Source organism: Astatotilapia calliptera, chromosome 6 (genome assembly GCF_900246225.1).
Source record: "Astatotilapia calliptera chromosome 6, fAstCal1.2, whole genome shotgun sequence".
Lineage (NCBI taxonomy): Eukaryota > Metazoa > Chordata > Actinopteri > Cichliformes > Cichlidae > Astatotilapia > Astatotilapia calliptera.
Genome location: NC_039307.1, coordinates 12347374 through 12374290, shown reverse-complemented (window position 1 = coordinate 12374290; position 26917 = coordinate 12347374). Strand labels below are relative to the sequence as shown.

The 26917-nt window shown below is 37.6% G+C and overlaps 1 protein-coding gene across 7 annotated transcripts in view; it reads left to right on the top strand.

Moving 5' to 3' along the window:
- micu3a (mitochondrial calcium uptake family, member 3a) overlaps positions 1 to 26907 on the top strand; it is a 42252-nt gene extending 15345 nt beyond the window's left edge. Inside the window, exons 5-16 of one of the 7 annotated variants that reach the window (XM_026170350.1) lie at positions 4545 to 4592; positions 6189 to 6271; positions 8490 to 8561; positions 9736 to 9777; positions 12863 to 12958; positions 19385 to 19479; positions 19594 to 19765; positions 20299 to 20304; positions 22925 to 23033; positions 23177 to 23334; positions 25263 to 25327; positions 25729 to 26907. In XM_026170350.1, the coding sequence (XP_026026135.1) occupies positions 4545 to 4592; positions 6189 to 6271; positions 8490 to 8561; positions 9736 to 9777; positions 12863 to 12958; positions 19385 to 19479; positions 19594 to 19765; positions 20299 to 20304; positions 22925 to 23033; positions 23177 to 23334; positions 25263 to 25327; positions 25729 to 25735 (953 nt within the window). In that variant the 3' untranslated portion in view covers positions 25736 to 26907. Of the gene's footprint in view, positions 1 to 4544; positions 4593 to 6188; positions 6272 to 8489; positions 8562 to 9735; positions 9778 to 12862; positions 12959 to 19384; positions 19480 to 19593; positions 19766 to 20298; positions 20305 to 22924; positions 23034 to 23176; positions 23335 to 25262; positions 25332 to 25728 lie in introns of those variants that run through there. The other 6 variants (XM_026170352.1, XM_026170355.1, XM_026170351.1 and 3 more) reach the window with 6 other exon arrangements.
- The last annotated feature ends 10 nt before the right edge of the window (positions 26908 to 26917 follow it).

Genomic DNA, 26917 nt, shown 5'->3' with positions numbered 1-26917 from the left:
AGAGTCAGATAATAACAAGGTCAGTGAATGTCAGTCAAATAGGACTCGGTTTATATGATGAGTAAACATGGTAAAGTATTTAAGTTTCTTCAGCTTTCAAGTTGTTAAAGATTATTTAAAATACTGAACAATTGTTTGCTGATACACTGTCAGAGAATTTAATGTTGTAAAAATCACGACTGTCATTTTAAGACCATGTATATGTATAATGTCTATTCTCTATGTCTGTATGTTCCCTAACTCCTCCTAATCAGTCACCTTAATCAGTTTGAATGAAACTTTATAAACTGCCTAGAGCACCACGATTATCATTTATTTACCTTTTGGAAATTATTTTTAAAACACACAAATGAATTGAGTGCTAAATATAATACTTTGTCCTCTTATAAGTCATATATATTATGTGTAGTAACTAATGTCAAAACAAATTGTGACATTACATTCACATTATGTATGTGTACATTGTTCGGAAATACATTTTGGTAATCAAAATTTTAGTGCAGTGACACTTTGGGTTACTGGAATGAGCTGTCATGCATATATGTAAATAAGTGTGCATCAAACAGTGACACTAATAGTACCTGGGATTGATTGCTTTGTCTTATACAATAAACATGTCGCCTGCAAAGAAGAATAGATACAAGTATTTATTATTCATTTGTCTGGTGTTTATGAACAGCCATTTATGCCATATGACTACATAAAAAGATATTAATGAAGATAAAGAGAATAACATGATAAATTAGCATATATGTCTGTATTTTAGGACAGGAGCAAAGGGGCGGGGTTTTTGCTTGGATCACTAATATAATTATGCATCCTTGCAATTAACTTAATTATCTTTATTATGTATTTTTTTTCTTTTCATTCAGCCCGCAAATACCTAACAGAGGTAGTAGAAATCTAAGAGGTATTCTTGCATCATGTTATATTTCTTAGGTGATACACCTGCATGACTGTCAGGGTTCTTACATTATTATACAGTAACTGCGATGACCTAACTGTGCTTTTGTGCACATTTCCCAGTGCTTGGCTCTCAGTGTGTGATAAAATCATACTTGTGAGTTGTGTGTCACTGTAGGGGTCTCTAATCCAAGTTTGTGCCATGCTGTTACTCCGTACAGCTGAACAACCTCCTCTCCTCTCCTCTCCTCTCCTCTCCTCTCCTCTCCTCTCCTCTCCTCTCCTCTCCTCTCCTCTCCTCTACAATTTATGCAACACTAAAAGATAGAGAAAAGCTCACCCTAATTAAGCATTTGCCTCAGGAGTATGTAACAGAGGAATAACACAGTCTGGGACTGATTCCCTGTAGTGATAATTACACAGATACACAGATATACACACACTGGGAGATGCTAAATATAGCAAACCATGTGTGATGCATCCCCTCTCTTCCTCTACCATAATAACAAAGGTATATTCTTAAGCTTGTAACGTTTGAGTGTGTTTGATTTAGTCTACAGGGACAAGTAGCCAGGAGGGTGGTCTGCTTCCTTTTTTCATCAGAGAGATGGAGGGGAAAAAAGAATAGAGTAGGAAAATCAAATCAGGGAGTGAAAAGGAGATTTAAAAGGAGAGTGGGAGAAATATAAGAAACAGATGGAGTGTAAAAGATGGGCTATAAAAGACAAACAGGCAAAGTAGACAGAGAAATGAATATGGTAAGAGAGGAAAAAGAGAAAGTTTGTAAACAGAAACCTCAGGGTAATCTATGGTTATTGTACTTTAACCATTCATTCCTGGTGGAGCACTACTGAGACCACACACACCATCAAGATTTAACAGGGCTGATTTTTTCATTCACATACAGTAAAACATTCTTGATTTCCAAGGTTTTTTTTTTTTTGTTTTTTTTTACATATTTCTCATGTGTCAGAACATCAAACAAATTTAAATGTTAGACAAAGATAACCTGAGTAAATACAAGCTCGCGGCTGTAAGAGACGCTCAGAGCAAAGGCTCCAGCCATCCATTCCAATACAAACACATCAAAATATGACTAATAATTCAACAATAAAATAGCTTTATGTTGTGGCCATCACATTATGTTTTCCAAAGTGATTTAGGATCTGAAAGTGAACAGATTTAGGGTACGTAATGCTTTTTTCGGTTTATTTTCATTTCACACGTAAAACACATTTATACATTCATTCCAACTTGCTCTCATTCCCATGCCGACAATTTGTCACAGTTGTTGGTATTTTACGCGTCAGGATGAGAACGTGTTGCAAAAAGCAACACATCGTGCCACGATATTAAGAAACAGCCGAAAAACAAAGTCATTGACATCTATCAGTCTGGATTTCAAAGGGTCACAAAACTACTGCATATGTTACCTAGATTTCACAAAATTCATACTACTTTTTTTAATTCAGGTGCTTTCAGTCCCATTCCCACAGGTGTATAAAATGTGTGGCCTTGCATGCATTTGTAAAAGAATGAGTCCTTCTACAGCGCTCACTGAACTCAGTCGTGTCACTGTTGCAACAAGTCAGTCCATTAAATTTAAATCCTATATTTTCACAATCAGCTGTAAGTGGTTTTACTACAAAGTGGAGGGATTTAGTAACCATAGAAACTCAGCCATGAAGTGGCAGACCCCATAAAGTTATATAGCGGGGGTCACCGAGTGCTGAGGTACATAATGTGTAAAGCTCCAAAACTCCAGTGACATTAACATCAGCACACAAGCTGTTCTCAGGAACTTCATGACATGGCTTTTCAGTGGCTGAACAGCTCCTGTGGGTGTGATGTGTACGTGGCCCAGTACGTTTGAAAGTTGAAATCGTTGTAATGTCTTTGGATTTCTGAGCTCGATAGAGTTGAAAATCAGACAAAGACTCAAAGGGGTTCACTGTGTCTGTGTGTTAATGTCAGAACACACTACATTAATTCATGATTGATTAATTGATTATCAGTTATTTATGACTACCACAGTATGGGTAATGCATTACTGTGCTTTAGAAAAATTGACTGTGTAAGTATACAGTAACATGCTGGGTATGTATATCGCAGATTTAACACAATGTTAATCCATGTTTCCATCTGTCACACACAACAGCTGAGTAAATATTCCTTTCATAGTACCAGTATAAAGCATTTGTGTTAACTGGGAATGCCTTTTTGGTTTTTGACTTTCTGACTTTGATAAAGTAAGTGAAATGCCACACATTGGATAATTAAATCAAAAATAATTTCAGACTGCAGTGAAAATATAACTGGAAATATAGTCAAAGCAGTAAAGACTCATTGCAGTCATTTGCATTGCCTGTATGCAACATGGAACATTGTTACCTGTGCCTAATATGTTAATACTCATGTGACACATTCATGTTTTCCATTTAAAACGGTTTATTAGTACTACTGTAATGTCATCATGGTTCACATGTACTTAACTAACCCTTATATTTGTCTTTAGTTGACCTGCACAACAAACACAAAATTTAGATCTTCTTGGGCTTCTTAATATATGCTATTCTAGTGAGTCCATAGCAGATGTCCATAATAGAGGAAGGTGCTTTAGTATTAACATATGCATTGATATAGATTAAGTTAAATAAATTTCTCTGGAGGTAAATACCAAGGTTTTTTGAGTTAATAAAATTTCTTGGGGCTGATTCAAACCATCAGATTTGTTATTATTGGATTACAATGGACTCTTAACATCTTTAACCCACTGACAATTAAAAGAAAAGGAAGGCAAAATCAACAAACATATGGAACATATGTTAATGTTAAAACTATTGGAGAGGACATATAATGCCTGTTTACAGCCCTTTCCATCATGATTAAATATCACCTTGAGATCAGTATTAATCCCTCTTATTCTGTGGTATATCACTGAAAGCATGGGAGCGTAAACACACAACAGACTGTATTATAGAAACCTGAGTAGCTTCAATTTTGTATGCTCTAGTCTATGCAGAGCTCAGGCTACATGGGGGGAAAAGACTTCAGTTCCAAACCAGCTCCTCTACACAAAGCAGTCAAGCATCAGCAAAACACAAGGCTCACACTGACTTTAACTGGTGTCGTGTTCACCCTCACACACTCATGCATACATACACACAAATGGGGGAGAAGTCTCCCGTAACACTCAAGCGAACCACCCTGAACTATCTGAACGATCAGACAGAAAGCGAAAAAAGAGGGAGAGAGAGCGTAGATGGAGCTGCAAAGATTCCTGAATGTGCCTGAGGCAAGAAAGGATCACCTCCTGAAACATTTTTCACTTGCTTATCCAAACACAAGACACATACACACACAGACACACGCTAGCCTGTGTCTTTACTCTGGACACTTGGGGTGTAGAAAAAGAATCGGTGTGTGGCCAAATGGCCGCTGGCAGCTCCGCTTTGAGAAGACACATTTTAAGATGCTATCTCCATGAAAGGAAGGATTATGTGTGTTAGTGTGTATGTCTTTGTGTGAGGCCCACAGTCTTTGAACATCTGTAAACATTGTGAATGTGTGTATGTGTGTGTGTGTGTGTGAGTTGAATATGACCTCTTCCTTAACTCTCTCTGTCTTGATCTCATTACCAGGCATCATCTCATACACAGAGTACCTGTTCCTGCTCTGCATCTTGACAAGTGAGTCAATTCAGTTGCACACATTCTCCTTTCACTTAAACTCATCTGCACCTTTTTATCATATCTCTTTCACCCAGTTGTTGTTTGCATTATTATATTCTTATTTTTAGAAAAATTACGTGACAAAGCGAAGTGCGCTAAGTACATATAGAAATTTAAAAAATGTTGATCTCACAAATGCTGTGGTTTTCCCCTTCACCTTAGGGCAAGACAAAAAGAGACAGAGACAGACCAAAGATGAAAAAAATGTAAACGTAAGGAAAGTTGCAAGAACATCTTCTCAAAAGATGAAGAAAAGTAATAGATAAATTTCTTTAACAAAAGAAAAAAAGAAAGTGGCTATAAAATTCCATAAAGTTTATTCTTTTCATCTGGAAGCAACAATTTCAGTACTTTCAGCACTCATCCAAGTGACCCAGTCTCCCCCTAACCTTACAAACAGTCCAGCTGCATAACGATTGAAAGTAGCGTCACTGCATAACAATGAGCAATGAGATCAGTTTCATAATGGTTGATATGCAAATTGGCGTGACCGTTAATCAGTAGCCTCTTGCACTCTTCACAGACAGTTGGGTAATGACTGCGATCAGATGGTTAAAGATTTTCTCTAAGGCCTCCTCAATTCCAACATTGTCATTCCCTTTTCACATAAATGTCCTCCTTGGCTCCTTGATGATACCAGCGTTCCTCCCTGTCCAGGATGTGCACGTCCTTGTAATTGAAAGCGTGACCATTGGCCCGTGTGTCTAAGTGGACTAAAGAGTCAAGGCCAGAGGACGAGGCTCTTCTGTGTTGCGCCGTCCACTTAGCCAGAGGTTGTTTGGTGTCCCCGGTGTATAATTTACAGCCATCCTCTTGACATTTAAGAGTGTACACTGTATTGCTCTGATGCTTGGGGGTGGGCCAGTCACTGGCATAGCATGTTTTAGGGTGTTTTACAAATATGGATCTCAGCTGTACTGACACATAAGGGATCAATAAAAAGTTGTTTCTTTTAATGATTTTTCCACAAATTTTAATTTTAATTCAACCTAAATAGATGATGGATGAAGTTATAGTGAATAAAAATAAGCATACTTGATCTTAACTGCTCAGTTTCTGCTTGCAGGGGGCTGGAGTTTGTCATAGCTGCCACAGGGTGAAAGGCAGTGCACACCCCCACACCAAAAACCATAAGACCATAATTGAAATTACATTTTACTTCATCTCTTAGACGTATGACCAGCATGTGAAACTAGTTTAAATAGAAATTACTGTCTTTTTTTCTTTTTCTTTTTTTTTTTACATGCATGCTTCCTTGTTTGGCCTTAAAAATGGTTGAATAAATAGAATAAAATGTCAAATTGAAAGGTCAGTCTGTAGCAAATGTATTTGTTCTGCTATTGTGTTTTTTTTTTAAATAACTTTAACCTGGTCAACACTTTAATGTTTTCTTTGGATAAGCAGCTATGTTTGAAACTGTGGCTTCATTTAAGTCATTCTCCCTCCTATTGATGCTTTGAGACACTTTTTCCACTTACTATTTATGGATTTCAAATTGCCTTTAACAAACACATGCACACACTCACCCTATGTGTTCCCTTCTCTGTTCCCCAGAGCCTCATGCTGGCTTTAAGATTGCTTTCAATATGTTTGATGCAGACGGCAACCAGATGGTGGATAAGAGGGAGTTCCTAGTGGTGAGTCGCAGATATTGGGAGAAAACCTGAATTTACATATTAATATTAACCCTTTTTGTTACTCCTTTTACTAAAAAGCAGTGTTAAAGAATAGCTTTAGTATTAAATAACAATCCATGATTTTAGAGTGGACAAAAGACAAAACCTTACTTTTGAAAATCTAATTTTGACTTGTACCATGGTGTTTTAATGTAGTTTATTAAATTACTAAAATTAAAGAGGCCCTATTTTGCCCATTTTCAAGTCAATATTTTAATTCTTGGACTCTTATAGTACAAATATGTTTATGTGATTTACAGGAAAAAGGATACTAAACCTTATACATCAAATGACGGGCTTTAGTGCAGACCCTCAGTTCATCCAGTGTCACCCTCTGACTCATGATGTCTGGTTTTTGAAAAGTAAAGATTGGCGTACCAGAAATCCTCATCTTGAAGCTTTAAAAACAAGATTGCACAAATCAGTCCATCCTAGATGTTTTTTCCTTGCCTGGTTGTTTTCTATGTCAGTATTAGCAACTATAATGAACTTAACACTGTTTATGAACTGTCAAACCAGGCATAGTAGAAACACTTGAATTGTCATAGATCACATTTATAGATCAAATGTCAGTATGTCAAATCTTGTCTACCTTACATTACTAAAATGATTCCTTACCCACTGTGACTTGGGCTGTTACAGTACTACAAGCTCAATACTGATAAATTTAATACCTGACATTCTACCATTTTTGATATCACAGGTCAAAACTCCCCAAAAAGGACAAGATTTTTTGATTTTCTGTGGTAGTGCTGTGCTTCTGGTGACTTGGCTCCACATTTTTGTTGCTAATCGAGTAGAGTTGGTAAGGCAGGCTGCTCTAGTTGATGTTAGACTTTTCCTAGCTTCTGTCTGGGATTTTTAAAGAGATTTAACAGTTTTTAGATACAAATAATTGTGCTCTCTGGTTAAATTAACATCACCATGTTACAGATGGGCAAGATTGAGAACATTTGCTGCTACTACCTTATTGAAAACTTAACAGACTGACAGCTTGAAATTAATCTTGATTCTCAGCATGTTACATTACGTTTGTAAACTCAGTAAATCATTTCAGAATTTGGACTAATGCTTGGTCGTGTTTCAGCTTTATCTGCCTGTAAGACTGTTCCTCAAGTCTCATGCAAGCATCCTTGCGCTCTCAAACAATACATTCACAGATTGCATCATTTACAGAAGTCTTTTCCCTATTAAAGTGTCTCCATCATCTTAATCAATAAAAAAAACATTTGGCCAACATTGTAGTACCCTAAGCGAATATACTATTATGTACCTTTATTCCCAGTGCCTTGAGCTTTAACTATATTTTAACGTTTAAAGCAGTTAAAAAGGTTGACTTTGAATTTGCATCTTCTAAAGGCAGCTTATTACAAAGCTGAGAAGACTAACTGTAGGATTTCTTGAGGGCTACACATGTGTTTCTTTCCCTGTGGGATAGAACTGACACGTTTTCAAGTCAAAACACCGCTGCAGGCATGAAGGGATCAGAATCTCTGAAGGTTGGTGGGAGTGGGATGGCACATCAGCAGGAGGGAGTGGTAATGATTTAAAATCCTGTGGGAGCAGGCAGGTGTGGGACAGAAAAAGATTCTCACATTGAGGGTTTAGATACAGATTTTTCTGTTTTACATGTGATATTGGTTGTCAGAGTAATTAAATATTCTTAAATGGAAATTGAACAATACCAGTGACTATTGCTGTCTTTTATGATCATATGCTCTTAGAGAGCGTTTATGTATCTGTATTTGTGTAGACATCAGGTTGCTGTGTTTGTGGTTGTGCATTTTTTATTTAACTCTTAATTAATTATAACATTTATATTACAAATCTCGTTATTTTATTTCAAAGAAATTAGTATTTTAATTTAAATTTGAATAAGTAAGTATATAAAAACTTACCCGACACTGTAGTGTAGAAGCAGTTGTTTTTTTTCATATTGAATTCAGCATTGATTTTTCCTTTAATAACACATATGCATAAACATAAATCACTTCCAGAGTGAAACCTGAATACTCCCTTAATCATGCTGCCAAAAGACCATTACCTGAATGACATCATAGATGTGCTTGAAAGAGTGAATGACCTTGTTTGAACTCATTTGAGCATTTCATTTTTTTAACAGCGTTTTAGATCTGACTTTGAATTGTCAATGAGCTCCTCGTCTTTTCTCTCATTACAGCTTCAGGAGATCTTTAGGAAGAAAAACGAGAAGAAAGGAAGGAAAGGAGATGCTGAGAAGTCCGCGCAGTTGGTAAGGAAGATGGTAACGGGGTGTGGGGGTGTATGCTCAGACAAGCATGGGTATTACTGCTAATTAACCTTAATGCTGGCAACAGTGAACCAACCATGAATAGTCTATGTGGACGTGGACTTCATAAATGCTTCTGTTGTTAGTGGGGTAAACTTAAAAGACAGGTAAACATTAATGTAAACTTACTTTACATTTTAATATATCCATGAGTGTAAACTGTCACAACACCTCTTACCATTTAGTTAAGGTTGCTGACAGAAGTGCTGTGTCACACTGCGCACATGGATTTGTTAAAAACGATCATCATGATCGTCAAAGTTAACTGTCATTTGTATTCATGCAGGTGTGAAACTAAACCTTTCATGTAACTAGTTTTGAGTGCATGCTGCCTCGTAGAAACTGTTTGGTATCTCTGTGACAGTTATCCCTGCTGTGGACTTGGTATATTTGATTTATATATATGATAGAATATGTGTCTTTCTCAGCACTTTATGCGATTGAGTTTTAGAAATAACACCAAGCACCTCGCATTACTGCTCTCTTTGTGTCAGAGTGTATATGCAACTTAATAACTATCAAAGAGAGCAGGTTTGATGAGTTAGTATTAACTTGTCCCATCCCACATATGTGTTGTGCTACAAACAGATTAATTAAGGTAACTTACAAACAGATAAGCCATTAGGTATCTTGTGCATTAGTTATAGTAAAATGTTCTCAAGGTAAGTTTTTCATGACATGATTTGCAAAAGAAATATTTAAAAGCTTCTTATTAAAATCTTCCTTTTGTTACTTATCTATATCTTATTGATGTTGAAGTAAATCTTTCAAACCCAAGTTTACTAAGAACCTGTGTAGATGTGTAAGCAAATAAGAGATAGAGATTTGTTGATCTAAGCATTGGGTATCTTACAGAACAGTCCTGGTTGTGCTGTTGGCTCACAGGAAATACTGTCACTGAAAAATGAAGGATATGTTTCCCACATAACTTATCTCTTGAAAGTACATGCTTGGTGTTAGGCACAGTGTGTATTCTAAAATGTAATCATAGATGTGTTGAAAATGGCACATCCTCTTTCCTTGCATGTACTAACATGTCTTTTACCTTCTCTCCTCCTCTCTGACTGCATGCTCTGTCCTCTTCTTTCTCTTCCTCGTGTCTCTCTCTGTGTGTTAGAGTATGCAGCTGTATGGATATCAGGTTGCCCCCATGAACAGCGTAGGTATCCACATGGCATAGTCTCGTTTTCTGCTTTTTAGATAGATAAAGATATTTATGGAGCAGAGAATAGGCTGTTTTTATTAGCTGGGTCAGTTCAACAGCTTTATTGTTTAGCAATCAGTCAGAGTAGAAACCTTATGGTAACAAAAAGCTTAAGTTTTGTGAAACCATGTGAGAATATGTTAAACTTTACCTGTGTGGAATTATATTTGTGTCAATAATAATGTGAAATAAAACATAATCATGGGCAAATATTTAAATTGAACACAGTAAACTGAACCTGTCAATCACAGAGGTTATGAGGTCACTTTCAAAGTGACCTTTTCCCTTTGGGCTCTGCCCTCCAAACTGTCAAAAGTCAGAATCATTCAAGCGAGACACAATTCAGCTTCGAGAGCAGAGCCGGCCAAGACAGCGTGAATCTGCTGCAGTGATTACCAAGGAGGTATTTTAACATTTCCGATGAATATTTTTGGGCTGCTGTGTGGAAATGAATAGCTGAAAAAATATAAATGATTTGTCTGTGATTGTGTTTTAGCTCACCTGCCACTTGTGACACATATATATTTCCATACATCTGAACTGTTTCTCAGTCACTAAAACATTTGCTTTGCAGTCTGTGTGTCACCATGCCTTTTAGATACAATTATTAAGTTTAATGTGAAAAATTAGGTGACAAGAGTTACATCAATCATATCTGTTCATTAATTATAAGGACACACCAACCCTGCCAAGTTTAAATTAATATAGATTGCCAGGACCTTTAAATATCACACATTAAATCACACATTAATGGCCTTTATTTTGCGTTCAGTTTAAACATTCCATATAATATATATATATGCAGCAGAGTTTTTTAATACACTGACTCTCTGGAGTCTAAAAACCTTAATAAAAATAAAAAGGCCTGTCATTCCCTTCTGCTCCTGATGATGGAAAAAGCCTTAAATTTGACCCAGTCCACCTGATCCTCTGTTATCAGTGAAATGTACTCTGTAAGCTACTTTGAAGGATGAATGTAAGAGAAAGAGAGAGGGAGAAGGGAAAAATTCAAGAAAGGTTGCCCATCTGTCAAGTCAGCTGATTGATTGATTGAGGGATGATTAATGGACAGACAAAGAAAAGAGTAATACATTTAAGGGGTCAGGAGAGATGAACTCTTACAAAAAGAGAGCGATGTAATTTAAAATGACCTGAGACCCTGTAGAGCTCTAAAGACAATCAGACTCCATTTTAGTCCTTTTTAGGACATGTGCTGTATTTTTTGGCAGTATTGTTTGTTCCTGATGGGGGAAGTTTGTTAATATAAAGATATAGAAGGAGATTTTTTAGGGAAGGAGGCCAAGGGTACATACAAAAATATGTTTCTGTTGTCTGAACAAAATCATATTTACATAAAGAACACAAAGAGGTTGAATTTGTCTGTTGAGCCTTATGAGATCGAAAATGAAACAGATTTTTACCTCTCAAGGATGAATATTTCTTATTTACCAACCCTGTGCAAAATGCTGATAGATTTGACTTATTAATTGTATGTAACCTGATGAGCTCTAAGTCGGAAAACAATTATTAAGGCATTAATCATTAGGAAATAGTTGGAGATTGGCTATTGGGTATCAATGATGATGACTAAAACTACTGAAGCTGCTGTACAAAATTTTGCATATTAATGAATAATAATCACGTGTGACATTTCTGAAATGCTTTATATTATGGTTTAAATATTTAAATAATTAATTATACTTAAATTCTATATGTTTTTTCCTGCCTGGATTGTATTAGAAAAGATTTGCATAATTCAAAGTTCAAAATAATCCTTACTTCTGTTATTCTTGATGCAGCCGAGAAAAACGAGAAAAGCAAATTTAGCTCAAAAGCCACCATCCTTTTAATACAGCTTTCTTTTAATTGGTTGTCCATTGCAAACAAAAAATTTGAACAGCAGGTGAGCGGTGCTTCTGTGATCACAGCCAGAGCCGTGTACTTTAGATCACCGTATTAAGGACATTGCCTCCCTTTTAGCCATAAAAGCAGAAAGAAATGTTTAAAACTGAATGTTTTGGGTTAGGGTTCCAAGCCTGAGCTTTTCGCTCACAGAGATCACCAGGACCTCATTATTTGAAACATTGGACATTTAATTATAGTTCCATTTTATCACTTTCAAGTGCTTTTTTGTACCTAGTGTCTGTTGAGATGTAATGACAGTGACTGTAGCTGTCTGTTATGAGTAGTAATTTATATGTGGAGTGGAAACGGCCTGCAGTGTAGTGAAAATCAGCAGTGTGCTGTCAGAAACAATACACTACCAGCCACTGCTCTCTCTCTCTGTCATGCTGTCTCACACATAGACAGACACACACAGACAGACACACATATGCACTCCTCCTGTCACTGCTGTGATGGATAGCCGCATTGTCGCACTGAAGTTAAGAGCATTGCAGGGTCATGTTAAAATGGCTGCTGTTGCTTTCTCCCTGGAGAGAGAGACGAGGTGGGTGGTCAGAAGCTCAGCACCGTGGTCAGCCTTTATTAAGGTAGAATAACGTTTGCTAACAGAGCCAACTGTTGCTATAGAACTGCCTAAAGTACTTATTTAATAAAGAAAATGTGCTATAGGGTGACATCTTCATATATTTCTTCTTTAAAAACATTTTTTTTTCCTTGTGTTTGTTGCTGAGTCAGCAACATGAGTGAGTTATAGCTTCAGTGATTTAAACAGAATAGCACATCCATCATCATCCTGATGATTCCCTGTTGGTAGTATCCTTTCCTTTACCTGTAATCTAAACCTAGCTGCAGAGAAGCTAGCTATTTGTGTATGCCCCTTCCTGTTTGATGCTAACATGTTTTTGTGTTTTTTTATGTTTGAATGGATAGGGTCTCCTTTATTGAGAGAACTAGTGAGTGCCATGTGACACCTTTCCTAAATATCCACCTGTATGTTCACATATAAATTCAGAGATATAATCTTGTGTATGTTTACTTATAATGACAACTGATTGAATGGGTAATGGACGTTTATTTCCTGAACTGGTTGATTTGGAGGTTGACTGACCCTGGCCCTGCTTGACCACTCCTACAGGTGCTAAAAAAAGACAGTCAGGAGTTTGTGGCGCGGAGTTACTGGGACGTTTTGAGGCGAAGCGCCAGTCAAGTCCTCTTTTCTGACCTGGCGGAGGTACACATACCCAATCGTCCACTGTTCCTTCACCCCTGCATTCATTATCCTTCACTTTTTTCCTCATTCTTCAGCACCAGATAGTTCACATAGAGGATCCAAATACCCCCACACGTTCACAAGAAATATGTTCCATCAAGCTGGCCAGAATCAAACTCGAAATCCTATATACTATATAATACTTTTCCCTGAGAATAAAAGCTTTACTTGAAACACACACCACAGTTATTCTCCAATCTTCAGAGAAGTCATGTGTTAATGGTTGAAGTGCAAATGCACCAAAAAAGTTACTTTGAATCTTCACTCTAATATAGTCATTTTGGGATTATTGCAAAAGCTTTGCTCGTTCTAACTTTTATTCTGGTTTGGCTTGATAGTGATCATATGTTTCCTTGCTTTCTTTCCTTGTTTCCTAGATGTTAGAACAGAAATATCTCATCATTCTTCCCAGCGTTCCTTCCTTTGTCCCACAGCGTTCTTCTTTGTTTTTGTTTCTTAAAATAGTAATAATTTAATTTTAGACTAGTGTAGAAATCATCAGGTTTTTTTTTCAGTGTGAAATCATGTTTGTTTGGATGAGCTCTAAAAGAAACATTTAAAATCGGCATTCAAGCTCCAATGCTTACCTTTAATTTGTGAGAAAATATCTTTTTCTACTCGACACACTGTGGATTTGAATGAAATAATGTGAGCATCCTCCAAATGTTTCCTGTTTTGCTCCATCCTAAGTCATTTCACTCTGTCTGTGAAGATATTTATTTACTTTTGGATTATGAATATTTTGAAAGACTTTAGCCTTTGTTGTTGATCGGTACTGATCCATTAAATGACAAAGATTTTAATGTCCTTTTTTAAATAACTTGTCTTGTTTTCACCTTCTTTCTGTCTTCATTCTGCTTCATATGTGTATCTGTGCCTTGTTATCTGTGCCGTGTTGTGACTAGTGGCGTAGCTTTGGTGTCAGATCATTCCCACGTTGCGCCACAAGTGTTTAACAAGGATAAGACGGTTGACTGCAGAGCACATACAAAATCTTTGTCTCTTTATCACTACAAACTTGTTCACGCAGTAGAATTCATGAGGAGTTACAGGACAACATCTTACACTATGATTTACACAAAAGGTTAACATTTGGAAAAAAAAACAACCTGCAAAATCCCTGGGATCAAAATTAAAACCAGATGGTGAGCTGAACTAATCGGAACTAGCAGGCATCCAACCTCATCCTTATTGTTTTAATGCACTATTCCAAGCTAGGAAAAGGCGATGATAGAATAATTGCTGAGACATTACCTCAGAAGCTTTTATGCTCTTTGGATCCCAGAATATCTGTTCATCAAACTGATACTTCTTAACATATTTCATGACTGGTGGTTTAACAAATGAGCTGTCTCAATAAATCAAAGTTAGTGTTTCCAGTTATTTCTACAATTGCAGCTTAAAGTGTCTTCCTGATAGTACTTTCTGAAGACTGGTAATCATTAGTAACAGCTAAAATAGTGCTAACAGACTAGCTCACTAATGACAGGTTGTCTGCTGTGTTGGCAGCGGAAGCTGAGGTTGAGGTAATGACAGTGAAACATAATGGGGTTGACCTTGTATTTACACCGTGCAGCCTTTCATCTGCCGGGATGTCAGACGGACAGAGCAGGAAAATCAGACATGGGGGGAAAAGAGTAAGGATTTTTTTTAATGGAGGGATATATTAAACATAAAAGGGATTAGAAATGATTTAGGATTAAATTAAGTAAGAAAAAAATGTGAAACAGTGACAAACAAGATGACAGCCAGGCAAAAGATGTAATTCAAAGAAATATAACATATCTTTAAGGACGCGATATCAGATAAGTGGAAAACATGAGGGTGAGGAGCACGCGAAGGAGATAAAATCAGAGTAAACAAATGGGTGAAAAAGGCCAAAGGAAGATGACACAGGTCAGCAGGCAGAACAAATGTTCAGGAACAAAGTGAGTGAGAAGAAAAGAAGTTCGGGAAGTACATTTGGGTGAAAAGAAAGAACCAGGTTGTATTTAGAGAAAGATGTGTTTACTCAACAGATTAGTCACCATTATACCTCTTTCCTTTTGTCTGGAGAAGGAGGGACTGACTGACAGGTAGAAAAGGAGGGAGTGTAGGACCGAGCAAATCACCTCTCTGTTTGTCAGGTGAAGGAGGTACTGACGGGTAGTGTGAGGTGAAAGGAAATCAGCGTAATCAGAGCAGGGGGTGGGATAAGATTAAAGGTATGATAAGAGATGTGAAGAAGAAGAAAGAAAGAAAATGTGGGAGATAAAAGTCATTGCAAGAAAATTGAACAAGCCATGAAACAGAAAGGGGGGGTTGGCTGTTTTTCCCCCTGGAAGGTGTGACTGACTGACAGTCTGACTGACTTGACTAAAGACCCACAATGAGCTCTTCCTCCGGAGTATTACTCACAGATGGGGAGGGTGAGGAACAGCGTTTAGCGTTTACATCAGTAATTACTGTTTTTACCCTCAGCTTCGTGATCAAAGACTGCACAAGCTCACAGATAAACACACAGATGGACAAATAGACACATGCATGCACCAGGTGTTGGCTCGTGCCTTGTGGGCGTGGTAACGATTACGTTGTCACGGGGATGATGAGCTCACACTAGTACCGCCACACTTCCAGGAATGATAAGCTTGTTATGATCCGTTTGGCATTACGTCGACAAGTTGGTAGACTGATCTGGATGCTTGAAAGCCTTTGCTATGACAAAGTTATTGCACATCACAATGACAAAATTCTTTTGGTTAGACATGTAAGAAAAAATAGCTCTAAAATTTGTAAGGGAGGTAGGCTCATTGTGATTATGGACTAATTAAAAGGTGGCTGTAGCCTCTGCGCCATTGCTAATTTATTAGCCAACTTGTGTTTTTAAAGCTGAACACTTTGATCGTTGTCATCTAATCTTTTTGAAAAACAGACATTACAGGTGTTACAATTTGACTGTGACACCAAAAGATACCAAATGGAGAAAGATACCAAAGGCACAACTTGCTTTATCATCCTTATGGACACTATTTGCAGCCGTACTTTAGAAGATGAGCATCTTATTGTGTTCAGTAAGAATCGAAGCTAGCAAATAATCCATTGAATTTATCCAGAAAGGGGAATCGAGGGCCATTTACCCATAGATGTCTACACTTTTCTTTTCTTTTTTTAATGTATTTATTTATGCAAGTTTCAAAATTTTTTACACATTCACAAACAGTGGGACAGAAGAACACAGACAATAAAGACAATAACAACCAAAAAAAACAAAACAAAAAAACAACAGAGCAACAAACCACACAACAGGGTACACGGCCAGCACTTATTAAAAACAGCAGAGAAGCAAACAAAGCAGATGTCTACACTTTTTGATTTTTTAGCAACCAAAGAAGTCGCCCCGTGCTGGCTGGTAGAAGAGATTACACTTAAAGAGACTTGAACATATAAGATGTATTGGCTAAAATAAACTTCTTTATAGTCTGTGGTCATGGTGAGGGTACACATTATTGATGATCTAGCATCAAACAACATTATAAGACAGCATCCAGTGAAAAATAGGTTACCATGGACTAAACATAAATAATCAAAACTTTAGATCAAATTGTTTCAGTGCTACTACTTTCAATTTCAAAATATCTGACTGCAACTTTATTATTACTTTGGTCTAGCTCATTTTTTAGCAGCATCGGGAGCTTCTTTTGTGAAAAAGCTTAATTAAAGTTAATGGAGGAATTGGTAGTGACCAAAGTAGTGGTCAAAAATCTCTTAATGTAGCTTTAGTAATTAATTTTTAACCACATGTTCTATTTTTAACAAAGCTCAGATAACTGGTGTTATATCCTACACCCACAGTGTACAATCAATCTAAGTAATCTAAGTAATTTCCCTTGCTAGTTTGTACACTTCAGTAAATATCACTCCAACCATAGTGTATTCCACTCATTTGCAGGCTTTACTTCCTGTAGCTGTGGATCCATCCTTTTTCAAAATATATCTTGAAGACTCCTGAAATACATTTAGTACAAGTCTTTGTGCAACAGCTGATAACTCACTGCAGCGGTGAATAGACACCCACCAGATACATAAACTCCTCAGTCACAATAGTTTTGAATAAAGATAATGCGAAATGATTTCCTTGTTTTGAGTTCAAAACAACAAAACAGAATTAAGGGAACTCCACGTGGGAGGGAAGAGAGGCAGAGACACACCACCTGGATACTGTCTAGATGTATGAACAGCTCATGTGTCATAAAGACAGTAATGCGTCAGTTCAGAGATAAAAGAGCAAAACAAATTTTGTCCTGTTTGTCCGTAATCAGAGACTTAATGAAAAGAACGTCTAGTAAATGAGACACAGAAAACTTAGACACAGCAATGATAAGTCTGTAATTGTTTCAGTTTGTCTTGTGTTTACACAAAGGAAATCTTCCTTTGTCCCTAATCAAAGACTGAAAGACCAGACTCTTAAGTGAATCAGCAACAGACCAAAAGCTAAGAGTGGTCTTACTACAGTGTTTACTTTTAATGCTTGTTTCTCACAAGACATTTTTATTGTGTGAGTTACCAGTGTGGTTCCAGTTTAATCTACCATACATTTAAGAATTTTACTGCCTTGAACATCTGCATCTTCCTGCAGCTTATTGTTAATATTGTGCATTGATGACCAAAAGAATCTGTAATTGAAACACGATTTACTTTAACCTGTAGAGTTTTTAGTTGTTTTTATTAATTCGTACATAACAACAATTTAATAAAAGCCTAAAATGTAGCCCGGTAAATGCCCAGCAAAATTCTAATGACTTTTGTCACATCAGTTGTTTTTTGTAAGATCACTTTTTTTCATTCTTATCCGTGGGGATGGTTTCCTCTCTATCAGAAAGACTGCAGCTCACTTACAGACATTTCTGACTGACTGAATGAATATTCACTGTGTGACACCAAACAAATCACAAAACAAATCTTGATATTTTGTCCCTTAAATAAACGTGTGATCTTGTTTCACATTTTCTTCTTGTCCCACACTGGATTTTAGGATTTTACTCTTGAGGTAGAACCACGAATGGCATCGTGGTGATGATGATATTTATGATGATGACTGAAATGCCATAAATGCTCCTTCTTAGAAGGACATGAGATTTTATTTAATCTTATGTCTGCGTATTCCTCAGCATGGTGAAAGATTGGAAATGAAGGTTGGCTGGGTGGGGCATGACAGGTCAATAGAGAGAAGATGTGTATTTGAATTCCTCTCTTTTTTGTCCTGATGCTGCCTGATTCATTTCTGGAACTGCTCAAAAGTCACCTTTTTCTGAAAGATACAAGTATGTTACTGTGTATGAACAGAAAATAGTGAACTAAATACTTAGATTAAGTTTCTGCAAAGGCTTAAAATCCTAATTGTGTCACTTTGCTTTAAACAAGGTGTTAACCAGCAGATTAAAGCTAGAGCAAACAGTCGAAACAACCCAAAGCTCATTGAATGGATTTTAAATGACCTGGGTCACAGAGTCAACACACACTCAAGGGAGACTAGAAGGATATGCAACCAAACACATCTGATGACGGAAAAAGGTGGAATCGGCTCACAAAATCTCTGCACTTGTGCTTATGTGGTTTTTGTTTAGTGTTGCTTTTGGTGACTTGAGGTTCTGTTTAGGTGTGTCAATGTGGCATTTGCGAAGAAATGCATGGGATGTGTCTTTGTCATGTATTTGTCTGTGTTGCACTTAGTTGCTCTTCCACAAGTCTTCTTTTCCTTTCATGTCTTCTGCTTACCTCGTCTGTTTCTCTGTCCTTAATGAACTCCACCTGTTTAAAGTGTTGTCTTCCTTCCTCCTGCATTCTTGTTCACCTCCACCGTTACCTTCACACTGGCTCTGTGAATGTAGGCATGACTTATGATCTTACCGCCTTCTCTTTATTTGGGCTGATACTTGAGTACTCCTTAACATTGTATCAGTCTGTGTTTCACGCTGCTACAGCATCACTACTCACCAGTCTAGACTGCATAGAGAATGATTTCTTTAATAGATATAATCTGACTTCCCTTCTTTACTTACCTGCTTTACTTCAGTTTGCTTGTAAATTTTTATTTGGCTCTTCTGACTGTTTTTCACATCATATTATGCTTCCTAGACTGGTAAGTTTGATTTCATGATGGCTGTTGACTGTTTGTCTGAGCTGATGACTGTGACTGAAATTTGTGATGTAATTTGTAATGTAATTTGTAATGCTCATCCAGTGCACGTTTTGCACACGTGCAATAGAACCCTGCTTCCTGCTAATCTGGCACAGCGGTGGCCATGTTGGTCTAATGATGGACTCGTCCTTCTCCACCCATGACGCTTGAGGTTTGTCATTTAGTCACTGATCGTCTCTCGTATCACTCTCTCTCTCTCTCTTTGATAGCGAGCAGATGATAGCATCACAATTGACACCACACTACTGGTCCATTTCTTTGGGAAGAAGGGGAAGGCAGAGCTTACCTTTGATGACTTCTACAGGTACTAGAACCGAAAGAGTGCTAACGCTAACAGTATTAACCACATGGCAGAATGGATGATTTATAGAACAATTCTCTTTTTGTCTTTTTTACTGTCCTTTCTTTCTATTTTCAGATTTATGGATAACCTCCAGACAGAGGTGTTGGAAATTGAGTTCCTGACTTACTCTAAAGGTATGACGACTATCAGTGAAGAAGACTTTGCCAAAATCCTGCTGCGATTCACAAACGTGGAAAACATTAGTGCCTATCTGGAAAATGTCCGCCAGTGTATACCTGATGAAAAGGTACAGTATACATGTGCGCACAGTTATTTACTGGACAATTCATTGATCAGTAATGAAATAATAATGAAATTCTTCCTTCCTGTATGGGAGCTTCTACCTTCTAGACATCTAGAGTACCTGTAATTTCAAACTGTTGTCTCTGCCTGAGGCTGTTGTGGCTTTCCACACTTGAGCGCTCAATTGCTTCACTACATGTCACACACAAAAACACACATTTCACTACACTTTCAGTTGCATCTATCTATCTATCTATCTATCTATCTATCTATCTATCTATCTATCTATCTATCTATCTATCTATCTATCTATCTATCTATCTATCTATCTATCTATCTATCTATCTATCTATCTCTATCTATATCTACCTATCTATCTATCTATCTATCTATCTATATCTATCTATATCTATCTATCTATCTATCTGTGCTATCTGTGCTATCTGTGCTATCTAGCTAGACTTTGGCATGTAGTCCTTATGCAACCCGTCTCTATTTCTGTCCCTGCCTTCTTTCCTTTTCATGCTGTGGAAGAAGCAGGAGGTTGGTCTCTGCCTCGTATAATTCACAACCTGCAGTTACAATCTGTCAGTCTATCCTGCTATTAAGTTAATTTGCCACCTTCTCTTTTTTTCTTCATATAAGCAATGTCAAGGTTAAGATACACAGCAAGCTGTTGTATTTTAATTATTTGTATTTATTTTAATCTACATTTCATCATGTAATTTAAAAAAAAAACATTTAGTTATTTGATTAATAATATTTTATCTTCTGAATTATGCATCTGTTATAGGGTTACAGCAAGTTCACAGCAAAGAGCATGAGGTGCACCTCACAACCATTTGCTCAGATGGACTTTGGTTATTCATGATATGAAATACACAATATCCTTTATATCCTTTGTTAGTGCTGGGTGAATGCTCAATGTATGAACACATGCCATCCCAACAATTAGACTGTACATTCCAATTGGTTTTCACTTTATGCTACTTTACGGAGATGAAACACTGCAATGTGTTTTACTGTTTTTTTCAACTGCTTTGGTATATTTCTCCAAACATATCTGAAGGTCACAGAAGCTGAAAAAATGCATTTCCTTAAACAGCTCATGCATGCAGAAAAACACTATAGTTAACCTGCACAATTCATGTGTCTCTGACACTGAGTGCCAACAATACAAGGCTAATATTTTTTCCAAGGATTAGTGACAACTACAGCATGTCCTAGTGACTCTATTCACATGCTGATTTCAGGGGCGCAGTGTTTTACATTCTAATTTGTAAAGCAAAAAACCTATACATTTGCATAGCACGTAAGGAAAAACTGACTGACAACACAGCACTATACAATGAACAGAATAAAACTGAAAATCTTTTGTAGTAGAAGGAATCATCTGAACCTCTGCTGAATTTGTTTGTCTGTTTTCTCACAATTAGAGAATTGAAGAGTCTCTCATTTTTATGGTAGTTCCATTTTAATGGGCAGAGACAGAAAAAACACATAAGATCTCTTACACTCAGTGTTGGGGAGTAACGGAATACATGTTACGTATTTAAAATACAAAATATGAGTAACTGTATTCCGTTACAGTTACCGTTTAAAAAGGTGGTATTTAGAATACAGTTACTTTGCTGAAATAAAAGGATTACACGGTGGTATTTTCCTGTTTCATATGTTCGGCTATGCCCTCTCTATTTTTGGTTTCCACGCCCCAAACAAAAGGCGCATTAAGAGGCTCTAATGCCTGCGTCTCAATCTCGCGGCCCATGTCACCTCTACTTGCAGCCCGCATAATGATGTGAATATTTAAAAAAATGATTCACAAAAATGATTTCATATGAAGGCAATAGGCAGAGTGTTACAGGCATAGCCCTAAAGAATGTAGCCTCATGGGCAGTGTAGTCCGTGCTGCAGGGAGAATGAACTGCCATACCCTTGTGTGTCTGTGAGCGCGAGGAGCGAGTAAAAGGGAAAGTACGAGTTGTCACCGAGCAGAAACGGGAGCTGGAAGCATGTATATATAATAATAACAACTGCAGCCAAAAAGAGTGCCTGATGAGCCCAGTTGTAAGTAAGCTATTAAGACTCGACTATACACTTTTTTCGTGTTTTTCTCCAAAACAATAAGTTCAGTTGGAGCAGCCTTTCAACGCACAGCAAACAACCAAGTAAAGCTAGTTTTCGGCCACGAGCCCGACACGAACCTGACGTATTAGCCAGAGGTCGCTTTACTACGGTTCAGAGCCGCGGACCTGTTTTATATACGTGCTGAATAGTTTTCTATACGAGATCGCTGCAAAAAGTGTAGCCTTACCTAACGTCAACCTGCTGTTACTCATTTTATATTAAGATTTAAACATCTGATTGGTATTGGTATGGCGAATAACCTTCAGTAAAAGTAATAAATCACACAGCAATAGTACATTCATGTAGTTGTAAAAAAGCATGATAATGTAATAGGTAATCCAAAGTATTCAGAATACGTTACTCTCATTGAGTAACGTATTCGGAATACGTTACAAAATACGTTTTGGGGCATGTATTCTGTATTCTGTAGTGGAATACATTTTAAAAGTAACCTTCCCAACACTGCTTACACTTACTCTTATTACTTACACTACTGACCTAAACATGTGGACAATTAGCTGGACTATTCTGCATGTGATGAGTCAACACAACATTTTATACAGTAAAAAATAAACAGAGTTTTTTATTCCAAAAAGAATCAATAAGTGTTCTGCTTAGTGATTTGCCAAATTGTATTGAAACATTTGAAAATGCCACTGTATAGAGAGCAGCTCTTTCTGAATAACAAAATGCTGTAAAAGATTTCTCATACGAACTTTAACTGCAATTTGAGAATTAAGCCAAAGCCACTGAGGAAAACGAAAAATTTTCCACATCATACACACATACGATGGTTAACCCCATGAATGACTTCTTACGTCCTTCATGAGGCCATGTCATGGAATTGCTTGAATAATCATTTAGCTTTTTAATTTTTCAGACAGATGACTAGATGCACTTTGAGGAATGCTGTATGCACGCCACTTAAATGCACCTTCACAGTCTCGCTCAAACGATATTTGTCATTTCCAAGCTTCTTTCTGTCCAGTACCTCTCCCTGCAGTTGTTTTGTTAACTGTTTCTACTTGTGTTTCAGGGAATCACCTTTGATGAGTTCAGATCCTTCTTCCAGTTTCTCAACAACCTTGAAGACTTTGCCATTGCCATGCAGATGTATAACTTTGCTGCACGCTCCATTGGACAAGGTATTAAAACTGTATTGAGCTTGAAATGCGGGCACCGAAGGTCTCTGCTTACACTCACTGATGCTGTGTTTTCTCCTTCAGGTTTTTCACTCAGCTGCACTTAGACAAATGATCAAAGTCATTTTTACTTTCTCCCCTGATAGATGAGTTTGCCAGAGCGGTGTATGTGGCCACAGGGCTCAAGCTGACACGTCACCTTGTAAACACCATCTTCAAGATCTTCGATGTCGATCACGATGACCAGCTGTCCTACAAAGAGTTCATTGGTATCATGAAGGACCGGCTGCACAGGGGAGCCAGGGTAAAGAACTTCCTTCTTTTTGAGAAAAAGTGCACTCAGCTCCAACTGAAAAATCTTTGTTTAGAAAAAGTTTGAAGCACAGCCAGTCACCAGGACACGAAAAAGGAACCACTTTTGAGAAATATACCTCCCTTCGCAGAAAGGTCTGAGGTCAAGTGGGTTCCAGAGCACTTACAAAGAGACAGGTTTCTCATTAAGATTTAGGGTGTACTCCCACTTGACCAGTTGCCTTATACTCTGCCTGAGTACTGAGCACCCAAAGGCAGCTATAGTTTGGGAGTTCTATGGCCAGATGTAAACTACAGATGAACTGTACATGTGTAGCATGCCTGAGCCCAACTGAACCGCACATGGGCACATGGGCACATGGGCACATACTCCATTAACACAAACAACCTACAGAACCTAAAAGATCTGCTGCTGAACTTCCAGATACCACGAGGCGCCTTCACAGCCTATGACAGCAAACCGTGTAATAGACACACTGGTCTGCTGTGTCCAGTTCACACGTTACCTCTCTAAAGCATGAAATGGAGACGCAAGTTGCAACAAGGGAAGAAAATATATGTAAAGCCATAAAGTCCACAGTGACCAAGAAAGGTATAAAGTACATTCTAAGCTCCCACTATGCCAGAAATTATTAAGCTAAGTGGCTAATTTGCTCATGAATGCATTAGTAATGTCTCTTTAAATGCTTTACTTTGATTATTTTCATGTTGGCCTGAAATGAAATATCTCCCTCTACTGGTACTGCAGCTTACTGCAGCTTCTGCATGCGTGCCCATTTCACGCTTTGGAGAGGCAAAGTGTGAAATGGACACTGTGGACCGGCGTGTCTATTACACGCTATGCCATGATACCAGGTTGTGTGCACGCCTTGCTTTAGTGGGTCAAAGCTGTTTTGGTGGCACCCAGAGGACCAGAAGAACGGTGTAGTCCAAGCATCTGGGTTCTCAAGTATAAACTCTGACATCCAGCATTACCCAAAAACTTGGTCGAGGTGAAGTTACAATTTCAAAGTTAGCCACATAAACAAATTACAGGGATTTAAAGCTATAGGATGTGTTATTTCTTGAGCATTTTAGATTCAAAAAAGAAGAGCTGAAATTTAAAACATGGGAGCTTCTTGTTGCCTGTTTCATTATAGAATAACAAATCAGTCTCTACCTTAAATGCAAACTAGCTTTACCTGTGCCAGGATTTAGTGTCACAGAGTAACAAAAAAACAGGAAATCCAAAACTACAATTATTATTGTTATTCAGCTGTTTCTTAAACCTTTTTTGTAGAAGAAGTTCTGCTGGTACAACTAAGCCATCCTTTACTCATGACTGTTTGTGCTCTTCAGTTGCAGTCAAGTAGTTAAGGTAAATCAACAGTTACCCAAAACAAAAGAAAAATGCATTTAACATACACACATGATAACAGGGTTAAAAATATTGATGAAAAACTTTTAGTAAGCATCAGGAATGTAACAAATAAAAGCTTAAATGGAAGATAATTTGAAGGCTTGTGGGTTGGAAATCACCTATAAGCAATTTGGTGATGCTGTCAGAAAAGACCATACTGCCCCCCAGTGGTGGATTTTGATGCAATAACACTGCTCAGATCCTTTTTTTCTACAGAGGTTGTCATGTGATAATAAACTTGGCACCACTGTAGGCCTGGATGTTGCACTTTATATGGTCCCGTATGTCCCTTTTGATGCTGTCTTGGCCTCACTGTCTTGGCTTTTTAACAGTGTTCTCTTTTGTCCTTACTTTGCTGATGTACCTCTCTCTTCATCTCCTTTCTAACCCATGCTTTTTTCCCTATTGTCATGAATTTACCACACTTATACTTTTGTTTTTCTCACCTTCCATGTGCCCACCACTTTTGCGATTGTTTTCCTGTCTTCCTGCCTCACTCTGGCTGTCTACACACATCTCAGGGCTATAAAGCTGTGGAGCGTGCTACCTCCTTCAGGTCCTGTCTGAAGAAGGAGCTGGCAAGCAGATAAGTATCACTAACAGCTACAGTTCAAGGAGTTTGTTCGTTGTTATTTCTAGAGTTGCAGGTAGTTTCTTGACTTGAATTCAGTCTGGATTATGACTTCTTTTGCGTGTCTGATTCACCTGAACTGTTTAGCCTTATTACAATGTATCTACAGAATGGGTTTTCATATAATTCATAGAGTATACTGTACAATATTTTGTGAACCTGTATGTGTAAGAGTAGGAGCAGTAGGTTGCTGAATATCTTCAGTAATATCTGAGGGCATTTTACTCCACTGTGATACTTTAAAAACTGCCACTGTGTCCCAGTAGTTGCCATATTTTAGTTGACTGTACATTTTGAATAAAGTTTAAAGGTAGTGAGTTGTTGAAGTGAACTGCGTCCGATTGCTCTGTGGTTACCAGGTGAAGGGCAGACAGCACACCTCCTTCTCCAGATGTGTTCGCTCTGAGGCCCGGAGACAGGTGCACCTGTTGTGGAGGAGGTACAAGGAGCCATAGAGAGTGGACGAAATCTGATGGAGCTTCGACGTTAATTAATCAGGAGGAGCCAGTATTTGTGGAGCAGTTCTCCTGTCGACCTTCAGACTGTACATATGTGATTACTGCAAGCATGACCGCACAAAGCCGACTGATTCTCTCTGTGATGATAATAAGTGTCATTCTTTTTGTCTTTTTTTTTTTGTTGCCCTGTTTCCAGTCATCCATCCATCCATTGATCTGATGTCAGTTATCCTGGGTATGATTTACATGTAGTTAAATGTTGATTTGTTACGATAGAAATTTAATGTCTGTTCTAACGCGATACCTCCACAATGGTGGGAACTTTGTCATTTTGTTTTTTATAATAAGGAGGAGAACTTTTGGTTAACACCCTGAAATCTATAGGCCCAAAAGTTGCTTTCTTTACTTTAATTATTGCATTTATTAAAAACTTGCTTTGTTAGTTCCGCTACAGCACTGCAATCTATAGGAGCACAAGAATCTTTAAATGAGTTCTAGGGGATTAAAGTAACATCCATATAAAACTGATAACAGTTATACAATATGAAACCTGCATGTTGCTGAAACTATATAATTAATTGAATATGTTGTGGATCTGTAATGTCCTCAACTCATTTATATTATGTTAAGCAGTAGTTCCATCTAACCCCTTACTTTTTGTTGCACGAACAGTATGACTCACACTACTGTTGCAGTTAGGAATGCTTTATTATCTTAATACTACAGCAGGTCTTGGTATGAAAAATGTATTTCAATATTTTTTCGGGGTGAATGTTTTTGCCTCTTTCGTGTTTCCTGGTTTCCTAGTATTCATAAGTAGATGCACACATAGGTGCCTTTGATCCACCCCCCTTTTCCAAAGCAATTCACGAGTTTTTGAGCTTTTAATTTCAAATACAAAACTTATGCATTGATGACTACACGTTGTCTTAGCATGACATATGTCTGATAATTGGAACATCAAGTTGAATTGTCTTAATGTATTATAAATTGTTCTGATATTTAAAACGATCAGTTAAATGTAACGAGTGCGTTTGTTTGATTAATTTCATGCACGAATAAACTATTTTAAGAAAACACGCGAATT